Source organism: Oryx dammah, unplaced genomic scaffold (assembly GCF_014754425.2).
Source record: "Oryx dammah isolate SB20612 unplaced genomic scaffold, SCBI_Odam_1.1 HiC_scaffold_2, whole genome shotgun sequence".
NCBI lineage: Eukaryota > Metazoa > Chordata > Mammalia > Artiodactyla > Bovidae > Oryx > Oryx dammah.
The window spans coordinates 26,815,484-26,835,454 of record NW_024070186.1 but is presented as its reverse complement, the minus strand read 5'-3'; the positions used below and the strand labels follow the sequence as shown (position 1 = coordinate 26,835,454).

Here is a 19,971-nt window from a genome sequence, read left to right as displayed (position 1 = left end):
TCATCTAGATCAAATTTCAGAGCCAAGCAGTAGTTTAACAAACCTAGAGTTTACGCATTTAACAAGTAGCATATAACTTTTTAAGTGCATGAACTTCTGTAATTACGGGAATGTATGAACCTAAGTAAATTTTCACTAGATTTTTACAGTAGCAGTAAATCAGTTTGTCAAGTGGTCTCTCCAATCTAAACAATACAGTGCTAGGAATTGTGTTGTGCTGTGTATTCGTTTAGTCGTGTCCAACTCTTTGTAACCCCAGAGAACTGCCAGGGTCCTCTGTTCATGAGATTCTCCAGGCACGAATACTGGAGTGAGTTGCCATTCCCTCCTCCAGGGGATCTTCCCAGCCCAGGGATCGAACCTAGGTCTCCCGCATTGCAGGCAGATGCTTTTACTACCTGAGCCACCAGGGAAGCCCAGGAATTGTGTTATTTCTGTTATTGTGTTGGACAAGCCCTAATACATAGGAAATTAAAGAATTTTCAATGAGAAGAAAACACTAAAAGTATTACTGGCTTAAGACTTTCAAGTCAGACTTAAATGTTTATCATTGGCAAAATCCAAGAACTTGTCTATGAGAATCAGTTTTCAGGTTCTGATTTAGGGCCTCGTCCCTAAAGGGTCTATATTAGTTGCTTCTGATTTAAATCACTGACTTAAATGATTGGAACCTCAATACTTAACTCTTAAATATGGATTTTAGTCTTTGTTCAAAACTGCAAGAGTGTTCCAAAGCCCAGTATCACCCAGCAAAGCTGGTGGTCTCCTCTCATTACTATTCATATGAAACTACCCCCCATCCCCACTGAAACGTGAGCCCTAGGACACAGCAGTTTGAATAGTTGATTTCTAGTTATCTGGTATCTGAGCCAGCCTGCTGACTCCTCTCTGCCCTGCTCCTCTGAAAGGAATCAGAAATGTGGATTGGCTCCATCCGATATTTGGAGACTAAAATCTTTTCTTCTGTTTTTTTTCTCTTGTTCAGGGATGACCTGGACCGAGCCATTGAGGAGTTTACCCTATCCTGTGCCGGCTACTGTGTAGCTTCTTATGTCCTTGGGATTGGTGACAGACATAGTGATAACATCATGGTCAAAAAAACTGGCCAGGTAAGCAGCTTGCCAGAGTCTGCCAAGGACCTCAGTGATGCTGTTATATGCAGCACAATCTCCTAACAAAACTCAGATTCTTTATGATTCTCTGAGTCATGTCTTTGGCTTTTCTTTTATTTCCCACCCCTTGTTTCATATACCACCTGCTTCATATATTGGTTTGCTTGCTTAAAGTTAGGTGATAAACATTTATTTAAATGCTTAAAATTACTGAGGTTATTTATAAGTGACCTATTCCTTCAATATAAGAAATTGTATTTGGGGGACACATGTACCTGCGAATAGAAGAAGCAGGTATTATGTAGGGTGTAAAGAAAGAAAAGATTAAGAAACGGAAAAGTTGAGACAAATCCCACTTTATTTTTTCTTTTAGAATATCAAATATAATCATCTGTGGGAGTAAGGAGAAATGGAGTGTGAGTAATATCATTTTGGGGTTGCTTAGGAACTACACCAGGTTATTTATTATAAAGAAACTCTTAGTTTTGAAATAAAAGATTTCTAAATCTTCAGAGTGACTTTTATTTGTAAATCTTTTATTGTAAGCAAAGACAGATAAAATAATTTGAGATATTTTTCAGTTTAGCCGTAATTCCCTGACACTAGAGGAATTCCAGAATAAAAATCTCTGGGCCACTATGTGAACTCTGACTCTCAGAGGGACCCAGAGTTTTATACCTCCTTGGAGATCTGTGTAGTTCTGGTTTTGGCTTTGAGAGATGAACCTTGTGTCCACACTTAAAAGAATCCCCTCAGACTACTGGTTAATCAGATCGAAACGCTAGTTTTTCTCCATTTTTTCGTCACTCCCTTCTAATAAGATATTGAAGAATAAGAAATATATAGGGTCACAAATCAAACCTCAGTAAATTTCAGAAAATTGAAATCATATCAAGCATCTTCTCCAACCACAACACTATGAGACTAGATATCAATTAGAAGAAAAAAACTGGATGAAACACAAAGACATGGAGATTAAACAACAGGTTACTGTCATTAATTCTAAAGTAACAACAGGTTACTGAAGAAATCAAAAGGGAAATAAGAAAATTTCTAGAAACAAATGACAAGGAAACCACGACAACAGCAAAAGCAGTTCTAAGAGGGAAGTTTATAGCAATAAGATCCTACCTCAAGAACAAGGAAAACATCGAAGAGAGAAACCTAACTTTACACCTAAAACAACTGGCTAAAGAAGAAGAAAAAAAACCCAAATTAGTAGAAGGAAAGAAATCATAAAGATCGAAGCAGAAATAAACGAAATAGAAATGAAAGAAATAATAGTTAAGATTAATAAAACTAAAAGCCAGTTCTTTGAGAAGATAAACAATATTGACAAACCCTAAGCCAGACTCATCAGTAAACAGAGAAGAATCAAATCAACAGAATTAGAAATGAAAAAGGAGATGTTACAACAGACAATGCAGAAATACAAAGGATTATAAGAGGATATTATGAATAACCATATGGCAATAAAATACATAACCTGGAAGAAATGGACAGGTTCTTGAAAGTTCAATTTTCCGTGACTGAACCAGGAAGAAATAGAAATTATGAAGAATCCAGTTACAAGCCCTGAAATTGAAGCTGTGATCAAAAATCTCCCAAAACGCAAAAGCCCAGGACATGATGGCTTCATAGCAGAATTCGATCGAACATTTAGAGAAGAGCTAATGCCTGTCCTTCTAAAACTCTTTCGAAAAATTTTAGAGGAAGGAACACTTCCAAATTCATTCTAGGAGGACACCATCACCCTGATACCAAAAGCAGACAAAGACAACAACAACAAAAAAACTACAGACCAATGTCACTGATGAACACAGATGCAAAAATCCTCAACAAAATTTTAGAAAACAGAATTCAGGAACATAGCAAAAAGCTTATACACCGTGATCAAGTTGGGTTTACTACAGGGATGTAAGGATTCTTCAGCATATGCAAATCAATCAATATGATACACGGTGTTAACAAATTGAAAGATAAAAACCATATGATCATCTCAGTAGATGCAGAAAATGCCTTTGACAAAATTCAACACCCATTTATTATTAAAACTCTTCAAAAAATGGCCATAGAAGGAACCTACCTCAACATAGTAAAGGCCATATATGATAAGCCTACAGCAAACGTTATTCTTAGTGGTGAAAAACTGAAAGCATTCCCCCTATGATCAGGAATAAGACAAGGGTGTCCACTTTGACCATTGTTATTCAACATAGTTCTGGAAGTCATAGCTATAGCAATCAGAGAAGAGAAAGAAATAAAAGGAATCCAGATTGGAAAAGAAGATGTAAAGCTCTCACTTTTCACAGAGGACATGATACTGTACATAGAACCCTAAAGATAGTATGAGAAAATTACTAGAGCTAATCAGTGAATTTAGCAAAATTGCAGGATACGAAATCAAAACACAGCAATCACTTGCATTTCTATATGTTAACAATGAAAAATCTGAAAAAGAAATTAAGGATTCAATCCTGTTCACCATTACAACAAAAAGAATTAAATAGGAATAAACTTAGCTCTAAGGAGACGAAAGAACTGTATACAGAAATGACAATTTCCAAAATATACAAGCAGTTGAAACAACTCAATACCAGAAAAACAACCCCATCAAAAAGTGAGGAAAAGACTTAAACAGACATTTCTCCAAATATGACATACAGATGGCTAACAAACACATGAAAAGATGCCCAACATCGCTCATTATTAGAGAAATGCAAATCAAAACTACAATGAGATATCTCCTAACGCCAGTCAGAATGGCCCTCATCCAGAAGTCTACAAACAATAAATGCTGGAGAGGCTGTGGAGAAAAGGGAACACTCTTGCACTGTTGGTGGGAATGTAAATTGATACAGCTCCTATGGAAGTTGGTATGGAGATTCCTTAAAAGTACTAGGAATAAAACCACCATATGACCTAGCAGTCCCACTCCTAGGCATATACACTGAGGAAACCAAAATTAAAAGAGACAATGTATGCCATTGCTCACTGCAGCACTATTTACAACAGCTAGAACATGGAGACAACCTAGATGTCCATCGACAGATGAATGGATAAAGTTTTGGTTTATATACACAATGGTACGTTACTCAGCCATAACAAGGAATGCATTTGAGTCGGTTCTAATGAGGTGGATGAACCTAGAACCTATTATGGAGGGTGAAGTGAGTCAGAAAGAGAAAGATAAATACCGTATTCTAACACATATATATACACAGAATTTAGAAAAATGGTACTGAAGAATTTATTTACAGGGCAGCGGTGCAGAAACAGACACAGACTTCTGGACATGGGGAGAGGGGAAGAGAGGGTGAGATTTATGGAAAGAGTAACATGGAAACTTACATTACCATATGTAAAATAGACAGCCAATGGGAATTTGCTGTTTGGCTCAGGAAAGGGCTCTGTATAAACCTAGAGGGGTGAGATGGGGAGGGAGTTTCAATATGGAGGGGATATATGTATACCTATGGCTGATTCATGTTGAGGATTGATAGAAAACAGCACAATTTTATAAAACAATTAGCCTTAAATAAAAAATAAATTAATTAAACAATATGTAAATCCAAGGTGTCAATACAGAAAGAGGCCACAGTGGGTGAAAGACATCAGCAGATTTGGGGATGAGCAAAAGCAAAATGGAGAAATAGCAGTGACTTAGCATAGCTGAGGAAATGGCTTCTTGTAGGTGGGTGTGTCACCCTAAGGAATTAGAGGCAGTGGGTGCTGCTGAAGAAGGGGAGAGAAGAAGCTAAAAACAGGATTGACTGGTGGTGTATATATGGAGCAGTTAGGTACTCATGTCTCCTTCCTGACTCTAAGAAGGGCTAGACGGTTCTCCAAAGAAACCAAGTCTTCTGACTCAAGGACACACAGGTTCTACAGAAGCTTAAGAGTAAGTTGCCATATTAAAAATGGGGATGAAGTGATTATGTTGTCATGATAAACAGTATGACTCCCAGCCAGTTCTGCTTGCTTTGCTCCAGGAACATAGCAACCAGGTGTATATTCCCACTGTCCCAAGGTGGTTCATCTCAAGAGAATCTGGTCTGTTCCAGTGAAGCTCACAGATCCTGACTGTTGAGGTCTCTCCCCAATCATTCTGCAGGGAAGCCCACTGAGCAAGAATCCTACCACATCCTTAGATTTTTCATTTATCTTTTTAGTGACTTATTCTTAAACATGAATGGTCAGCCAAAGATTATTAGACATTTGTAGAAAGCCTCCACCATGAAACAGATGGAGATAGAGACCAAAAAGAAGCAAAATGGGGGGAAAAGAACTCTGGGAAAACAGAGTAACTACAGTAAACTTAGAGGATGATTTAAAAAGTGAAAAAACAAAAGACACTGTATCTATGAAGTAATAAGATTCTATTTTTAAAAATCAGAAAGTGGAATTTTGGGAAATTAAGAACAAATAAAATTAGAATAATATAGATTAAAGATCAACTAAGGTTTCTTGAACTCTTTTACTTGTAGAAAGCATAGTTCTTTAAATTCTTTATATGTTAACTCCTTCAATCATCGTTATGACAGCTTTACAGATTAAGTAGTATTATCCTCATTTACAGGTGAGAACATTGATAAAACAGAGAATGACTACCGGGATTTAAATCCTGGCAGTTTGGCCCCAATTCTGTTTTTGAGGCATCATGGTATATATTGTCCTTTAATGTCCCCAAAAGGAACAAAATGCCTAATATGTAGTATAAAGATTCAGAAATGACAGAGAGTCAGTCCAGGGAGGTTTACCATCTTATCCTAAAGTTACAGAAGGAAGTAGCTCGTAAGAGGAAGGGAAGGAACTTACCCAGAAAATAAAGACAGTTCCCAAAGCTGATGTTCATGAATATTCAGCCAAAAGGCCACAAAAGTTCCTTTATAGTGGACCATGATACTGCAGTGCATCAGGCATAAAGTGAAGATCTTAAAACCTTCCCAGAGACACACCAGGCTGCATACTAGGGTTCATGAGTCAGAAAGATTTGACTTCTCAATAGCAACATTGGAAACTATAGGACAGTGGAAATTAGCCTTCATAATTTTGAGTGAAAATGATTTCTAACCTAGAATTCTATACCAGACTTTCAGTATAAAAGTAGAAAAATGGTTCCAAAGCTCTGTCACCTCTGCACCTTTTTTTCAGGAGGATTTCAGAACAAAGGTCTAAACCAATAATTCTCAACAGGGGGTGCTTTTGCCTCAGGAAACATTTGTCAGTGGCTGAAGACGTTTCTGGTTGTTGTGACTGAAAATCGGGGTGTTCTTCAGGCATCTCTGGGTAGAGGCTAGAGACGCTGCTAGATATCTTATAGTGTATATGATAGAACCTCACAACCAAGAATTACAGGGCCCAGATGTCAGCGGTGCCAGTATTGAGAAAGTCTGGTATATACCAAAAGAGACAGGGATGTGGGGCTTGGGAATCAGGGACTCCAAACAGGAGAGGAGTGAAGGGTGCGCACAGGGTGATGGCTCCGTGGCAGGCCGGGAGAACAGCCAAGCACAGACAGGAGCTGACAGACTACCTGGCCATGTGGACAACTGTTTTGAAATGATCTTTAGAATTTTAAGATTTTGTGAAAAATTAATGACCGGATCGTAAAACACTAAGAAAACAACAACAACAAAAGTTTTGTCAAGGAAAAAGATGAGCAGACAAGGAAATGTATAGCTTCCCTGGTGGCTCAGTGGTAAAGAATCTGCCTGCCAGTGGAGGAGACACGGGCTTGACCTGATCCGGGAAGATCACACATACTGTGGAGCAGCAAAGCCCATGAGCCACAACTATTGAGCCCTACTCTAGAGCTCAGAAGCTGCAATACAGAGCCCGTTCTCCGCAACAAGAGAATCCACTGCAGTGAGAAAGAAGCCCACCACTGCAACTGGAGAAAAGCCTGTGCATAAAAGACCCAGCACAGCCTAAAATAAATAAATAAAATTGTAAAAAAAAAAAGGAAATGTAATAATAGTATATACCATTACCACATGACTGAACTTTGAAATATATTTACACGGTTTGAACAATATAAACACTAGATAGATAACGGAGCACAGAGGAGCCTGGTGTGCAACAGTCCATGGGGTCGAAAAGAGTCAGACACGACTTAGCAACGGAACAACAACATTGATTTAACCATAAATTATGATATAGTTGTGCTGCATTGTGAGGCATTACATCATCACAAGACAACTAAATCTTTACCTTTCACAGTAATCCAAAATTAGGAAGTAAAAAATAAGTATAAACATGTTAATACTATTTAGGAAAATGGAGGCAGGTATCAGGGAAAACATATGAAAGTGTGGGAGGAAGTTACCTCTAAGTAGCAGCACTTAAGGTGGTGAGGGAACTGGTGGGGCAGGGATGTACTCTCTCTTGGTTTGGCTCTGTATATAAAACTATTTGACTTTTTAAAATCAGACATGTTTATGATTTGCATATATTTTTCTTTTTAAAGATTCATCTTTCCCACTGGGTATATGCAGTTTAACATCAGGGTTATTGTTAAATATAAAAGACCTATGAATATCAGAAGCACTTTTCCCAAATGATCCAAGAGTCTATGAAAAGTGAGAAGGGGTCTTGTGACTTTGGGTGTAGTACTTCAGAGTCTAAGACTGCTGAGACCTTGCCTTTTTATTCAGAACCTGCCAGAAAAAAGAGGGGGAATGGAAATTAAATCCCATTTGTTTTCCAGCTCTTCCACATTGACTTTGGACATATTCTTGGAAATTTCAAGTCTAAATTTGGCATTAAAAGGGAGCGAGTGCCTTTTATTCTTACTTACGATTTCATTCATGTGATTCAACAAGGAAAAACAGGAAACACAGAAAAATTTGGCCGGTGAGTATTGTCCTCGTGTCAGAGTAAACACATATACTGTTTTCTCATATGACCAGTTAGGCTAGCATTTCTTAGATGAGAGATATTTAATTGGGAAAATAGTAAGTCTGCTAACAGGAGGTTTCGGGGAATTTGCCTGTGAGATCCATGTTCTGATTCAGAGAATGAAAAATAATGCTAGGAATTTGAGATAAATTACTGTTTTATTCCAATAGAATGCTGCCTTTTACCTGCATTGGAAAATTCTCTGAAACTGTTAAGACATTTGATAGACATTTGAAATGCTGAAAGGGACTGGCATTTTGCTGTCATTCAGTGTGAAGTATGTAAGAGTCAGGGTTCACAGAAAGACTTTGTAATCTCAGATCTATTCTTTGCTGTTTGATGTTTCCAAACACATTACTTATCTCATCTTTGTTTCTTTATTTTCAATGGTGACAAAAATAAGCTTCAGGGGTATTTTGATAATGAGAGATATGTTATATGATGTGACCAACTCATACAATAGACTTAACAAATGATTTTCTAGTATTATTTCCAGATCTGTGTGGGCTTCTGCAGAATATATTTGGGGGACATTAAAGAAATTAAGTCTCTGGAGTCAGCCCACAAATCTAGAATCTAGAAATGTGGTTAGAATTCCTTATGGAATATAATTGCCACTTTTTTACAATTAATTTTTTATGTCTCACAGAATAAGAAAGTTTAGATTAAGTGTGACGTTGTGTTTTATATATTTCTGTTTAGTTTTGTTTCTGGAAAAGATATATGTGGTTTTAAAGAGCTTGATTTATTTTATGTAAATTTTAGTCCTGGGACAATTTTCAAAGAAGTAAAAATTCTGGCTTGTATGGAAAAGTTTCACTATATGTCTCATTTTCATTTATGAAATATGCTGTTTTCGTTCTGATATCATACTCCTGTGATATGCTTGCATCAACCTAAGGTTCCGCCAGTGTTGTGAGGATGCGTATCTGATTTTACGCCGGCATGGGAATCTCTTCATCACGCTCTTTGCACTGATGTTGACTGCAGGGCTTCCTGAGCTCACCTCAGTCAAGGATATACAGTATCTTAAGGTATAAACCTCTTTCCTTTGTAATTTGGGCCTTGTAAACAAAGAGCTCAGCTGTATCTATCTCTCTTATCCAGATGTTCAAAGGAAATGGAATAAATCATTTACCCTTGAGTGGTGGCAGCAAGAAGCTAAATAGTTGTCTTGCAGTAATTGTAAATTCATTTCATCTACAAAAACCCTTTGGCAGAGGTCATATTATCACCATACCTTGGTGTTCATTCTCTCTCCTGTAAATGGTATTTGAATAAGAACATGGAGTACACTGTATGGCTGAGCTGGCCTTCTACAGACTTTGAGGTTTGCACCTCACTACAGAGAATATATAAAATCACATTTTTCTCTTTCATTGCCAGGACTCTCTTGCCTTAGGGAAGAGTGAAGAAGAAGCACTCAAGCAATTCAAGCAAAAATTTGATGAGGCACTCAGGGAAAGTTGGACTACTAAAGTCAATTGGATGGCCCACACAGTTCGGAAAGACTACAGATCTTAACAATCAGCCTTTGCTCCTAATGTGTTTGTTGGTTTCGTTTAGTTTTCATTTTGCACTTGCACTAAATTGAACATGACCCTGCCAGAGATGTTATAAAGGGAATGAAATCCTGGAACCCGAGAGTTAAATTAAGAATGGGGCATCCCACAGTAACCTAATCTGAATAATCCCTGACAACACCCTCTGCTTTTTGAGTGCTTCCAAGATTCATCATGAAAACTCAACATTATGGATAATCATTTCCTGCTGACTTTGCACGCCAAGGAATGCTACTAGAGATTATTTTTTGTCTTTTTTTTTTTTTTAAGTATTTGGTACTTTTCTGGAAAGATGTAAATACTTCTTTTTCATATTGTGACCAAGTGTTATCACTCAGCCAACTTATCCATACCTGGGGACTAGTAGCTGTTCTTACTTTCCAAATGAGGCTTAAAAGAAAGCTTTCTTTCCTCCCTTATTAAATTGTGTAAACTACAAATTATAATATAATTTGAAATTATGATTGTTTTTCAAGAGAAATCTTTAAACCTGTAGAAACATTAATTCTTTTGTTGATATTTATCTACCGTGATAGCATCATCCCAGCCAGAATTGCTGAAAATCTGCTTGGTGAGGCAAATATAATTTATGCTGAATATATATTTATAAAATTTCTAGTGGGGGTTCTATATAAAAAGATATTATTTTGATTTTCTTCAGCCTGTGTTTTAAAGTTTTACAAAAGCAGAGCTTTTTCCTAAGTTACTTTTTAGTTAATATGTGATCCAGTTCTTCCAGCTGCTTCTATAATGAGGCACATATTAATACAGGTTTTACATGGTATCTATGAAAGAGTTCACTTCATAGAGCATAATACTTGAGCAAATGTATCCAAGACAGAAAGAAAATGAACAGGAAACTATTTATGGAATAAACTCCAGACCTAAAATTCAGTGTTTTAGTAAAATGCCAGCTGTTCTTACTGTATTTATTAAAACTTGTAATAATGTGATTTTTCAAGAATATTAGTTCAAATTGAAATGTTTCATGCCACATGGAACTCTTTAATTTATTTGTTGAGGTACCATATATTTAGGGTGCTAGATTGCAGATAATGTTAATATGTGCAATAGGAACTACTGGTTTGAATGTGTAAATGGAGGCTCTTTCTGAGTACTGGCAACATCCAGCAAAACTACTGCTTATTCTCCAAAGACTATTGGGAACTCTCAGTCCTCAATGACATGGAAAAGAGAACTGAATGTTTGCCCTGAGACTGAGTTTTCTATAGGAATTTTATTAAAAATTGTTTAATTTTCTTGTCTTCCTTAATGTTCTCAGTCAAATAAATGGGTGAGCTGGTTTTGGTTGCTCTTGGGATGTGTGGACCTCTTCTTTATGGGCAGCACAGGCCTTTGAACTTTGGTGGGGGACCATCAGAAATGGTCAAGTCAGCAGACAAAACAGCCTCAGGAGTAAGCTGAGGGTCATGATCTCTTCAATGACTTCTCTCCTTGTTTCCCAGCCCATCAGGCAGTATGGGAGGCTTCTTGGACTTCGGGAGCCTGAGACATGAGGGTGTCCTCACTGAGTTCCCATGCCTTTGGGAAGGTTCCTGAGGTCTGGGAAAATGTCCTTTCAGTTAAACTTGGTACCCAAGGCCAGGCTAGTCACTCTATAGCTCTCTTCCATTACGCAGATGCTCAGAGCACAGTTTCTCAGAAATAACTCAGCTGATGGTGGGGGTGGAGCTCTGAACTGTCTGACCATTCAGTTCAGTTCTTGATGAACAGGGACTGTTCTAGACTTGATGAGAGTGCCAGGAATAGGACCGAAGAAAGACAGGTTTGTCTGGGGAGTCTCTGTCCTATAGCAATCCACCGTTACACACACTAGGATATGGGTCAGGGGTTTAGAAAGTGGTGAGCATTGCCATGTAGAATTGGGTACCACTGTTTCCAAAGACATCTCAGCCCATGGGTTCCTTGGTAAACATATGCTTAATCAGTGAACGTCTTCATGAGTAAGAAAGAGAAATGAACCTGCCCAGACAGTGCTGGACCTGAGGCTGGCATGGCTCTTGACTGTCCTGCCCGCTGCCATAGGCCCTCATAGATAGCAATGGTAGCACTCTGTAGCTGCTGAGCACTCCAAGCAGGTACTCCGTACATACTTGTTGACTTGCATGTCTGATTCTCAGGGGCTTCTCCTGAGTCAGAAAGATGAACAATAGCCGATGTCCATCGTGGGCTAGGGGTCTGGGTTGGAGGAACAGTTTCCTGCCTGGCGGCTGATGAGTCATTTTCTTGGCTCCCTGCCTTTTGGTTCTTTCCCAAAACAAGGTCTTGGAAACCCTATACATTTCCATACTTGAGGACAGCGTCTGTGTCTACCCACATCTGGGATGACAAAGGATGACTTTGTTATTTCCTGAGTATTCTCCTCATGTCTATAGTCAGACCCTGAGCTTCAGAGGCTAGTATTTGCAGTCCAGCTCTGCCTCTCTGACCTTGTAATAAGGTATTTATTTTCTTTCTCAGGGTCTGAGCTTCCTGTTTGTAGTGTTGGATTGGTAATAACTGCTGTACTCAACTCTGTGGAACAGGCTAGTATAAGACTGAATGGAAACACGTGCTGAGTCCCAACTCAGAGGCAATCTCATTTATTTCTCCTCTTCCCCCTCCTGAAGGCCACTGAAGGGAGGAATCTCATGGAAAGCTCCAGAGCTCTGTGCCCGTCTCCAGTCTTCCAGTGTCTTCTCAGTTCTGCCTTTTCCAGCCTATAGCCCTGACCGTCAGTGCCAGATCTTAGCCTGAAATACAGGGATCACTTGTCTGTAGAGGTGAAAGATTGGTCCACAAGGTGAAGAGCAGAGAGGTACTGTGCCATGTGACCCTGACTTGGGGGCAAGCAGCTCTTCAGAGGGAGGGAGCAGGAGCTGCAGTTTCCTGGAGAAGTGGGCCACTGAGCTGAGTTCTTCAGGGACAGATAAAAGCTAGGTGAAGGGGTAGTGGGAAGAGCATAGTAGGCAGGGAGGGACAGTGTATATAAAGCATGATTCATGGGCATTTACCGGATCAACAATTGGTTATTTCTACCTGCCTCTTCCCCTTCCTGCACACCAGAATGCTGCATCTCTTTCCAGGTAGGATCATATCATCCTGGAGCCTCCTTCTCGTTCAGCATTGGGAGTGGTTTTATTCCCTTTTCCAATGAAGAAAAAACTGACATCACTTCCTGGGTTATTACTACATGAAAATATATAACTAATGGATTTTTGGAACTCCTGATTCCCATTCACTTTTAACAAAACCCAGGTTTAATACTTACAAGTCTGGCCTTTCAGATCTTCTCCACCTGCTCTTCTACCATTTTTATTGTGGAAAAGGCACATACTGTAAAGAACATAAAACAATAATACATATAAATAATATTAGCATATAGAGCAAACGTCCAGGTCACCACCACACAGATCAAGAAACAACATTGACAAAAATCTCAGAAAGCATTCAAGTTCCCCTTCCTGGTAAAGGCTCTGCCAAGGTAATCGCCATATCTTCTTTTATGGCAGTCATCAGGATTCTTTCCGTCAGCATTGTGTTTAAGATTCAGGCATTTAATTGCATGCATCCCCATCCTTTATCATCACTGTATAGTATTCCATGTTATGGATACCCTATAATTTATATACCCTGTCTACTCTTGGGCACATACAGGTTGTTTCTAGTTTGAGGCTATTACAAATGATGCTGCTGTGATTATTAGAATTCATCTTCTATTTCACATGTGTATGTATTTCTTTGGATGTATATACTTAAGGTTAAAATTGATGGGTCACTGAATTATATACATCTTTATTTTTACGAAGTAATGCTAAAATGAGTGGCTATAACAATTTATTTTCCCCTTGTACTTAATTCTTATTGCTCCCTGTTCTCTGCAACACCCACTTAACCAACGTTTAAAGAGTTTTAGCCATTTGTATTTATAGTAAGCTAATTTGCATTTCCCTGACTAGTAATGAGATTAAATTGCTCTTTCATACCTGTTTTTAGCCATTTGGATTTTCTCCTTTGTGAAATGCCTGCTTGTGAAAGTCACTCAGTCATGTCTGACTCTGCGACTACAGTTCATGGGATTCTCCAGGCCAGAATACAGGAGTGGGTAGCCTTTCTCTTCTCCAGGGAATCTTACCAACCCAGGGATCAAACCTAGGTCTTCTACATTGCCGGCGGATTCTTTACCATCTCAGCCACAAGGGAATAAGTCCTTTATCTACTTAGTTACTTGTTGTTTTGGATTTTTGTTTTGAGGAAGAATATTTCTAATATTGCTTATCAATTTTTGTTATGTGAAATTCTGTATATATTTTGTATACAAGCCTTATGTTTCTTCTAATAACATAAAATCAGTTGTAATGTCCAATTTATCATTATTTTCCTTTCTGGTTAATATCCTTTGTATAGTATTTAAGAATTCTTTCCCTATCTCAAGGTCACAAAGATACTCATCTGGATTATCCTCTGAAAGCTTAATTTTTTTCCTAATCTGTTTTGATCTGTAATCTACTTAGAACTGCTTTTTACATATAGTGTAGTGTTTTCCTAATACCTTTCAGTTGGAAATATGATCCTCTTTCCCCACTGTTCTATATCCCCGTTGGTCATAAACTATCTGTCTACGTATGCATGAGTCTGCATCTGAACTCTAGAAGATATCCAGTAGATTTCACTTTCCTAATTTTATTTTATTTTACTTTATCATTAAACTCCTGCATGGTATTTAATGTGTGCTGGGCATACATCTAAACTATATATATTTTTATATATATAATATTTATATATATAGTTTATATATTTAATCTTTTTAACAGTCATGTGATAATTCTTTCCTATTTTACAAGTGACAGAATGCACAGTCACTAAGTAGGAAGCAGTATTCAAATTCAGGGAGTCTGTCCGAGTGTCCTTTACTCACAGTTATCTGTGATGCGTCAGTATACATTTCAGAATATACTTGTTGAGATGCCCCAAATATGAAAATTTTAAATGGAGTTGCACTAACTTAGGTTGAGGTAAATTGACATCTTCAGAATATTGACTCTTACAGTCCATGACAATGGAGTATCTATCCACAGTGATTTGACTAGAGGTAATATCATCACCTTGGAACTGAGCAGAATGCAAATTCTTGACCCCCACCCCAAAACTTAATCAGAAGTTTGAGAGTTGGAATCCAGCAACCTGTGTTTTAGTAGTTTTAACTGAAGTTTCAGAGCAGTCAGTAGATACTGATGTTTCTATTTAGCAGACATTAACATTCTTATTAACTAACCATTTATAGAAGTCATTTTGATTTTGTATATATCATGTGCAGATGACTAGTAGCTTTATTTCTTCTTTTCCATTCTCTTCAGCATTTTATTCCTTTTCTTGCCCTGGTTTTTCTGCACTGGTTAGGAGTTCCAACAAAAGATGAATAGAAGCAGTATTTAACCTTTTGCTGATCTCAAAGGGAAAATCTTCGATAGGTATGGTGTTTACTTTGGAATCTGAATCTTTTATCAGGTTAAGGAAGCATGCTTCAGTTCCCACAGGACTTGTTTCAAAAATCATGAAGAATGCTGAATATTATCAAGTTATTTTTCTACATTTTATAAAAATGATCAAATAATTGTTCTCATTTGGTGAGTTATATCACTGTGTGCCAGCTAGTTGCTCAGTTGTGTCCAACTCTTTGAAACCCCAAGAACTGTAGCCTGCCATGTCTGTCCATGAGATTTCCCCAGACACGAATAATGGAGTGAGTTGCCATTTGCTCCTCCAGAGGATTTTCCCAACAGAAATCAAACCCACATCTCCTACTTTTTACGACTGAGCCACTTGAGAAACACTGAGTTATATTGATTGATGTTCATATATTTAACCAAATAGTTACATTTCTGGAATGAGCCCGAATTGATTGTGATGTATAATTTAAAAATATATGTATTCCTGGATTTTATTTGCTAATAATTCATTTGAGATTTCTGTATCTATTTTTATCAGTTGGATTGGCCTATAAATTTTTTTTAAGGTCTGTTTCAGCTTCTGTCATTAACTTTTTGATGACCTTACAACACAAGTAAGGTTGCATTATTTCTTAAATGGTTAATAGAACCTTGGTAATGACCTTATGTCTGATGTTTCTTTGAGATACGGATTTAGTTTAATAGCTAGAAGAGTATTTAGATTATAAAAATATGTTTTGAAGAGTTGTGATTTTCTAGGCATGTGTCCATTTCACTTACCGTTTCAAACTTATTTTTATAAAATCCATATGTTAAGAGTTTACTAATGTTGCAGGATTGATGGTGATATCCTCTTTTCATTCTTGGTTTTGGTTAGTGCCTTCTCTGTTTTCTCAGTTACTTTCATTAGAAGTTTTTTAATTGTCTTACAAAAATCAGTTTTTGGCTTTTTTTGATCCTCTGTTGTACATTTGTTTTCTACTCTCCTTTTATCCTTATTGTTTCCTTCTTTGTAGTTTATTTAGGTTTATTTTGTTATTATTCCTCTCCTACATCTTTATAAGAAGGTTGCTTAGCTGATCAGTTTTAGCTTTTATGATAACAGTCTTTATCTGCATCCTATAAATTTTAATACAAAGACTTTTCATCACAATTCAATAGAAAATATTTCCAAAATTATCATTTTGGTGTCTTTGTGCCCTGCAGGTTACTTTGAAGTATATTTATTTCCAAATTCACATGGATTTTATTATTATCATTTTGTTACTGATATCTAGATTGGATGGCATTCATACAACATGAGTTTAAATTCTTTCGAAATTGTAGAAGTTACTTTTTATGACACAATATTGTCATTATGACATGTCAAATTTCACAAATGTTCAGTGTGCACATGAAAAAAATCCCTATTTAAGTTATTAGATCAACTGCTTTACATATGTTCATTAGAACTATTCTGCTATTAAGTTTATTGTTTAGATTTATTTATGTTTACTGAATTTTTGCCTAGCATTTATAAAAGTGGTAAGTTAAAATATCCTACTATAATTTTGAATTTGCCTATACTGGTTATGTCAATTTTTATTTTATAGTTTGAAACAACATTATTAAATGCATCCAAATTTAGAGGTGATTTATTGTTGTTGTTCAGTCGCTTGGTCATATGTTACTCTTTGTTACCCCGTGGACTACAGTATGCCAGGCTTCCCTGTCCTTCACTATCTTCCGGAACTTGCTCAAACTCATGTCTATTGAGTCAGTGATGCCATCAACCATCTGATCCTCTGTTGCCCCGTTCTTCTTCTACCTTCTATCTTTCCAAGCATCAGGGTCTTTTCCAGTGAGTCAACTCTTCGCATCAGGTGGCCAAAGTTTTGGAGCATCAGCTTCAACATCAGTCCTGCCAATGAATATTCAGGATTGATTTCCTTTAGGATGGACTGGTAGGATCTCTTTGCAGTCCAAGGGGACGTAAGTTGTAGGTATCACTTTGAATCATTAGTGTATAAAACCTAAGTGAGATATCAGGCTAACTAAATATTTTAAGTAGGATTTATCCCAGGAAAGAGAGATGGTTCTGGTTTAGAAAGAAACATCAGTTAAGGTGATCACATTAATGGATGAAAGGGAAAAAAAGAACTTGAGTAGCTCAGTAGATATGAGAAAGTATATAGACTTATCCAGGTCTAATGTTTACTGGTACTTGTATCATCTTTCCAGACAACACAAGAACCTAGAAGAACTCTTTAAATCTGTTTAAGTTTCTACCAACCTATATGCTGTTGTTATTGAATTTTAATCATATATCAGTCTTAAATCCCACAAGAAAGTATTATTTTATACAGCCATTGTTCATTAAATATGCAGTTAACCCTTGAACACCATGGAGGCTGTGGGGGCCAATATCCCACACAATCAGAAATCTGAATGTAGCTTTAGTCACCCCTCCCTGTATGGAGTTCTATATCCACAGAGTCAGTTAACTGTTGATCATTTAGTATACTTTAGTCCAAGGGCAGAATGGCTCAACTGGTAAAGAATCTGCCTGCAATGCAAGAGACCTGGGTTCAGTCTGTGGGTCAGGAAGATCCCCTGGAGAAGGGAATGGCAACCCACTCCAGTATTCTTGCCTGGAGAATCCCATGGACAGAGGAGCCTGGCAGGCTATAGTCCACGGGCTTGCCAAGAATTGGACATGATTGAGTGACTAACACTTTCACTTTCCCTATATATGGTTCTATATCCACAGATTCAGTCAACTGTGGATTATTAGTATACTTTAGTATGTATTTATTGGGGAACAAAAAGTTTGTTGTAAGTGGACCTCTGTAAGTCCAACCCATTTTGTTCAAGGGTCAGCTGTATATTTTTACTATTATCTTTGGTTTTTATCTTGTTTCTTCTGCATTTTCAAGTTTTTATCTGGGATGATTTTTCTCTTAGACCAAAGAATACCCTTTCATAATTCTTAAAGTTTTTTTTTTTTTTTCCTGCTGCACTGGGTCTTCATTGCTTTGCATGGGCTTTCTCTAGTTGTGGTGAGTAGGCACTACTCTTCTTGTGGTGTGAGGGCTTCTCCCTGTGGTGGCTTCTCTTTTTTGAGGAGCACAGGCTCTAGGCACTTGGGCTTCAGTAGCTGCAGCAAGTGGGTTCAGTAGTTGTGACTAGCAGGCTTTAGGGTGTGGGCTCAGTAGCTGTGGCACACGGGCCTAGTTGCTCTGTGACATGTGAGATCTTCCTGGACCAGAGATCAAACCCGTGTGCCCTGCATTGGCAGGAGGATTCTTATTCACTGTACTACTAGGGAAATCCTAAGTTGTTCTCCACTTGATTAATTTGTTCAGCTTTTATTTGCCTGATTAGTAAATGGTACTTTTGCTGGATATAGAAATTTAGCTTGGTAGTTACTTATTTCAGCACTTTGGAGGAATTTTTCCAATGTTCTCTTATTTCTATCATTTCTGTTAAGAAGTTAACTATATTTTAACATGCATTTTTTTCCACTAGACACTTTTAAAAATTTTTATGTTTTTCTTTGGTTTTTATCAGTTTTCCTATAATATACCGAGGGCTGATTTTCTTCCTACTTGGTATCTGCAGATCTTCCTCAGTCTATTGCTTGCTACCTTTTTTCATTTGGAAAATTCTCTTCAAATCTACTTTTTCATAATTCTCTGTCTTTTTAGAACTCTGTTTACATGTATTTGACCTTTAACTGTATAGTCTATGTTTTAATTACTCTTCTCTATAATCTCTTTGTATTTTTCTCCTACATATTTTCTTCTTACCTATTTCCCAATTTATTATTTTTCTGATTTTGAGTTAATTTCATAATTATACTTTTCAGTTCTACAGTTTCTATATGGTTCTTTTCAAATTTTCCTCTGCCTTTTAATATTATTTTGTTCTCTGTGAAATTTTCAGAGTTGTCTTTTTATTACCTTGAACATTTTAAACATAATCATTTTGAGCTTTGTATCTAATGAATTCTTAATCTACAAATCATATGGGTCTCTTTCTATTGTTGGTTATTTCTGTTGATGCCCATTCATATATTTTGACCAGTTTTTCAGTTATTAGCAAGAGATTTGTCACCATTATCTTTTCCACTTTTATTCCATCCTCTACTAATTATTTGTCCATTTTCATATGGCTTCTGCCTCATTTCATTGAGGCTTATTTTATTAATTTTATCACCAAAGTGTGAGGGGGTACACTTTCTTCCACATTTCAGTCATTGCTCTTTCAAATCTTTTCCTGTTTTCATTTTTAAAATAATACTCCTAATCATAATTAATTTCAGCATTAAAAAATATACTTATTTGCTATTTGGATTTCCTTTTCTGTAAATAGGCTATTAATATCCTTTATCCATTTTATAGTTAGCCCGACTTTTCTTATCAGTTTTTAAGAGCTTTTTACATATATCTTGACTCTTGTCATCTCCATTACAAGTTTCTTCCCCTAGTCTATTGTTTGTATATTGGCTTTGCTTACGGTATCCTTTACTATACAACATTTAGATTTCTAGATAATCAAAGTTTGTCTTTTGCTTGATAGCTTTAGAATTTCCTTCCTCATTGAAGATCTCCCTTGCCTAAACGCTATACTACTACTACTAAGGTGTTTCACTCGTGTCCGACTCTGTGCAACCCCATAGACGGCAGCCCACCAGGTTTCCCCGTCCCTGGGATTCTCCAGGCAAGAACACTGGAGTGGGTTGCCATTTCCTTCTCCAGTGCATGAAAGTGAAAAGTGAGAGTGAAGCCACTCAGTCATGTCCAACTCTCGGCGATCCCAGGGACTGCAGCCTCCCAGGCTCCTCCATCCATGGGATTTTCCAGGCAAGAGTACTGGAGTGGGTTGCCATTGCCTTCTCCAACGCCTAAACGCTATAGCCCTTCAGAATTTAATCTTCCTTTTTCATTTCTCTACAACCTTGCTAGT

At 37.3% G+C, this 19,971-nt stretch overlaps 2 protein-coding genes across 2 annotated transcripts in view; one reads left to right on the top strand and one right to left on the bottom strand.

Annotated features, from left to right (window-relative positions):
* Positions 1-10,878, top strand: part of PIK3CB (phosphatidylinositol-4,5-bisphosphate 3-kinase catalytic subunit beta) — a 99,953-nt gene extending 89,075 nt beyond the window's left edge. The window contains exons 19-22 of the mRNA XM_040233687.1: positions 986-1,109; positions 7,822-7,967; positions 8,914-9,046; positions 9,399-10,878. Of these exons, the coding sequence (XP_040089621.1) occupies positions 986-1,109; positions 7,822-7,967; positions 8,914-9,046; positions 9,399-9,536 (541 nt within the window). The 3' untranslated portion in view covers positions 9,537-10,878. The remainder of the gene's footprint in view (positions 1-985; positions 1,110-7,821; positions 7,968-8,913; positions 9,047-9,398) is intronic.
* Positions 9,842-19,971, bottom strand: part of FAIM (Fas apoptotic inhibitory molecule) — a 30,438-nt gene continuing 20,308 nt past the window's right edge. The window contains exons 5-6 of the mRNA XM_040233719.1: positions 12,846-12,910; positions 9,842-12,719 (exon numbers count right to left, since the gene is read on the bottom strand). Of these exons, the coding sequence (XP_040089653.1) occupies positions 12,890-12,910 (21 nt within the window). The 3' untranslated portion in view covers positions 9,842-12,719; positions 12,846-12,889. The remainder of the gene's footprint in view (positions 12,720-12,845; positions 12,911-19,971) is intronic.